The 4,549-nt window shown below is 38.8% G+C and overlaps 1 protein-coding gene across 1 annotated transcript; it reads left to right on the forward strand.

Annotated features, from left to right (window-relative positions):
• The first annotated feature begins 594 nt into the window (after nucleotides 1-594).
• On the forward strand, nucleotides 595-1,637 carry LOC140014123 (uncharacterized). The gene is made up of 2 exons (XM_072064523.1): nucleotides 595-763; nucleotides 997-1,637. Exons 1-2 carry the CDS (start codon nucleotides 595-597, stop codon nucleotides 1,635-1,637), a joined length of 810 nt encoding a protein of 269 aa, XP_071920624.1.
• Nucleotides 1,638-4,549: the final 2,912 nt, after the last annotated feature.

Below are 4,549 nucleotides of genomic sequence, written 5' to 3' on the forward strand. Positions count from 1 at the left end.
GCATTTGACCATTTTACCTTTTTTAAGGTAATCTAGTCAACTTTAAATAAATCATCAATTTCATCCTATCCTCTTGACCCGCTTATTCCTTTTTAGGGTTTAAGTCTAAGGTTCACTGAATAAATTTGTTGAGACATTGCAATCCTTTCAAGAGCAGGCTCTTTTACACATCATTTTATGTGTCGATCAAAGCAAGCAATCCATTCGGATTTCGTCCTCATTTTTAGGGCAAATGTCTCTTTCACTCCAATTGGCCAAATTTTTTCAAATTATTTTTCATGCTAAAATCAATCAGTGAATTGGATTTCATCAGGTATAGTATAGTGCCTACCCCAGAGGATTGCATTTTCATGCTAGGCTTACCATTGGCATTAAAAGGGTCCTCTAATAGGACATGCATCCGAATTACTTTAATTTTTACTAACTCCTGTCTTTTTCTTTTCCTTTTTCTTTTCTTTTTGACAACAGTCAATCAAGAAGGGCATCTAATAAGGGTTTTCCTACATTCTCAGGTAGTAATTACAAATATAGCTACCCGAAAAAGCCCCCATTATCACCCGATCATGTAGCCGAGCTTCAAGAGATAGTGTAAACATGAGTACCCATCCAGAATCATCTGATAGGCCCGCAACCACATCACCGACTGACTTGGCAAATCTGGGAGCTCAACTGAGCGAAGTTCTAAACCGATTTAATGAGCTAAGCGTTGAAATGACAGCCCAACGGCACGTAATAGATCAACTGGTAGCCAGTGGTGCTAGCGGTGAACAACATGAGCCCTTACCCCCTGGCCAATCTGAATCTCAACCCATATTTTTACCTTATATTCAAACCTTTGTTACTTCACACGTTATAAATCCACCTGAAGAAGCCTTTCCCTATCCCACTCACGGCCTACCACCTACTTATGCACCTAACATCCAAATTAACCCTTCTCATGCCCAAATTCCCCAAAGTTATCCGCCAATTGCTATGAGCATGCCATTCGAACCTCAGGGACACCCCATTATTACTCTACCACTGAGCCATTTACCCTAGATACCGCCGCCCAAGGAAAAGCTGAAGTTGGGGAATCATCCGCGCCAGTGGATAAAAACTTGCTAAAGAGATTGGATCGATTTGAAGAGTTCATAAGGAAAAACCAAGGTTTGAACAAGCAAGGAGGTTTGGACTACAACGAGCTGTGCCTGTTTCCGAATATGCAATTGCCAATGGGTTTCAAAGCACCCAAATTTGGCAAGTACGGTGGAACTGGCAATCCCAAAACACACCTTCGGATGTTTGCAAACAAGCTAGGGAAGCCGATAGATGATGAGAATCTACCTGTGCGCTTATTTCCCGAGAGTCTAGAAGGCGATGCGTTGGATTGGTATTCCAATTTGAAGCCTGAGGATATGAGATCTTGGATGGATTTGTCAATTGCTTTTATGAGGCAGTACGAATACAATTGCGAGCTTGCTCCAACGAGGGCCACACTTGAGGGGACTAAAAGAAAACCATCTGAGGACCACAAGACGTATGCGAAGAGATGGAGGAAATTGGCCGCCAAAGTGGAGCCTCCCATGACTAAAAATGAGATTGTTCGCATGTTCATCAAAGCTCATGACCTACCCTATTTTGAAGAATTTTTCGCATGATCGGATGTTCCTTCACATAAATTGTTAATAAATTAGAAGAGTATGATGAGTTCGTGAGAACAGGAAAGATTGTTAATGTATCAGCTTTGAAATCACAAGTGGAAGCAATGCAAAATCAAGGCAGTAGTAACAAGAAATCCCAATTCAAGAAGAAAGAGGACGACACTTCATTTGTATGGAACCAAGGCCCTGCTTTCCGACCTAGATATCAACAGAACCCCACCTACTCACCCCATTACTCGTACCAATCACACCTTCGACCTATTTATCATACTATTAACCACCCTCGACCCCGACTAAATTACCCAAACACACCCACTACACTATTTCATATTTCTCCACCTAACTTTCAAACTAGACCTCGCCCTCCTTATCATCCAAGACCCACTTTACCCGTTAACCAGAACTACAACTATCAACAAACTGTTGGCACCCAAGACCCGGCCCGATATAGAACTTTTACTAATCTAGGTCGGCCCTTTGATCAACTATATGAGCAGCTCAAGGCCGCGGGAAAAATTGGCACAATACCTCCTAAAGTCTATACTAAAGGAGTTCTCCCTGGTTATGATCCTCAATCTTTTTGTGCCTATCATTCTGGAGCTCCTGGACATTCTACTGCCAATTGTTCGGTACTTAAACATAAAATCCAAGACATGATTGAGGCCGGAGACATAATTTTGAGAGGGAGAGAAGAACAAGGACCAAGTGTTAGCAAAAACCCTTTTCCTGCGCACAAAGATACTGTAGGGGCTATTACTACTGATGAAGAGTTTGAAAAGTCTGTCAAATACACTGTGAGGGAGAATGGAGTAATCCAGAAGCCTTTTGTACTCGAAAAAGCTATCTAAAATTGGATTGCAAATCACATTCCCTCCCGAAGAGAATTTTGGTAAATCTAGGGGATTGCCTTTGATTATGAATTATGGGAGAAATCATTTGCATTGTTCATCTTTTGCATTTTCGTTTTGTAAATAGTTTTAACTCAAATGTATTTTCAATACAAATCTTATGTTAAATAGCGTGTCTTTTGTTATGACGTTTTGTCCTTCCTTTGAAATTTAAAATATACAGTTTTATATATACTGTATTACTTACCCATTCTTTTCAGATGGCCAAGAATAAAATCCTCTGATCCTTTGGATATCACTGTTCCGAAATTTGATATTTCATGAATGTGAATTTGGATTTCAAAATGAGGGGAATAGCGAAGAGACATCAAAGAATGTTTCAAAGGAACACAAATGGTATAAAGAGAAACTCAAGCTGGAGTGGGATCACGATTTCAGTGGTCACTTGATAAGAAGCATCTGAATGCCATTTGTCATTGTCAGTGCTATCAAAAAAGAATGGCCCAAAGAAATAAAGCATTGAGGTAGCTTTTGTCGGTATGAGATAAAGCCAAAAGAAGAGTTCACCGCGAATGGGCAAGGTTCTTTTATTATCAAGAAGGTGTTGCATGGCAGAGTACTAGTTGTCGCAGAAGTGGAATGGACAAATTTTCCTCAACCGATCAATTCGGATATGTGTAAGAAATTCTTCATCTGATAAATGAAAGTTTCCTTTCAAGGGTTAATGCAAAGAATGGAATGAAAGTCAGGCATTCTTCCTTTCCCATTGAGACATTTTATCCTTAGTTATCCCTTTTGAGCCTTCAGGATAAATTATTTCATTTGACAACCCCTGAAGATCGCAAACCCCACACTTGGGCAAATGTAGTTTTGAAAAAGAAAAGAAAAACCCCATACTGGGGCAAATTCAATATTCGAAGGAAAGCCGAAAGAAAAGGAAATGAATAAAAGAAAACCTCAATTAAAAATAAACTGGGGCAAATAGTGAATATTTCAAAAGATGAATGGAATGACAGAAGAAAGGAAGGAAAATGAAAGAACAAAGAATCTCAGTTGAAAATAGACTGGGGCAAGTTTGGGTTTAACCCTAAAATAGGGTTGATGCAACAATGCGATTTCAGGTCATTTAAACCACTTTCAGAAATCCGTTTTCAAGTCTTGACCTTTTTCTTAACACGTCACCAGACCCCATTACAAAAGCCAAAAAGTCCTGGCTTTCATTCTTGGCTTCACCTCTTTTAAGGAAATTTTCTAAATCACATGGCAAATGATGTCAATACGCCTTCACTCATTTTGTAAGAGAAGGGTTGTCGCACTGATGCCATTATTTCTTAAAACACATTTGTTGAGTTGATAAAGGCTATTGGCAAGATTTGTTCATCAGGTGAAAATCCGAAAAGGGCACCTTTGAAAAGGAAAGGAAAAAAGAGAAGAAGAAAAGAAAAGAAAGAAAAGAAAAGCAAAAAGAATGAAAAATGGAAAAAAAAATAAAAAAAAAACAAAAAGTGGGAGTAACCTTAGTGAAAACCTGAAAGGGCGCTAAGGTAGAGTTTCATGAGGAAAAGTGAAGTTGGAATTAGAAAGCTGGTGATTCCGTTCATTTGGGATTCCTCCTCGCATTGTGGTTTTTCTGTTGCCGACATTGAACTCCGGGCGGATGATATCTAAAGGGTCAAGCGTGGCATTTTGTTTGAAGTCGGAATACTTTGATTTCTCAAGCGTAAATTGTCGAATTTAAAGATTCATTTCTTTAAAATTAATTTTCTTTCAATAAAAATAAATGATTGTTTTCATGTTATAGAAATTTTCATCATTTGTTGTGTAAATAGAATATTCTTTCATGAGTTTCATAGTCTTATTTATCTCATTGGGTTCATCAGATGGCAATCCCCCTGATTTATTGAAAATCCCTGGATACCAAGGGCCTTATTAGCATTGGAAGTCAATGGAATTTGATCAGATCACAGAGCAAAGTTGAGTTTTCGAAGTATCAAGGGTAAAACATCAAAGTACTCATGTTTACACATTTCTTGAAGGAGGAATTGATCGGATGGTAGTGGC

The sequence above is a fragment of the Coffea arabica genome, chromosome 9c, assembly GCF_036785885.1.
Source record: "Coffea arabica cultivar ET-39 chromosome 9c, Coffea Arabica ET-39 HiFi, whole genome shotgun sequence".
Lineage (NCBI taxonomy): Eukaryota > Viridiplantae > Streptophyta > Magnoliopsida > Gentianales > Rubiaceae > Coffea > Coffea arabica.

Excerpts from the sequence above, each read along its gene's own strand:
- LOC140014123 (XM_072064523.1), top strand. The coding sequence starts at position 595 with ATGAGTACCCATCCAGAATCATCTGATAGGCCCGCAACCACATCACCG. Across the intron at positions 764-996 it reads GGTAGCCAGTGGTGCTAGCG|GGACACCCCATTATTACTCT; the intron begins GTGAACAACATG and ends TTCGAACCTCAG.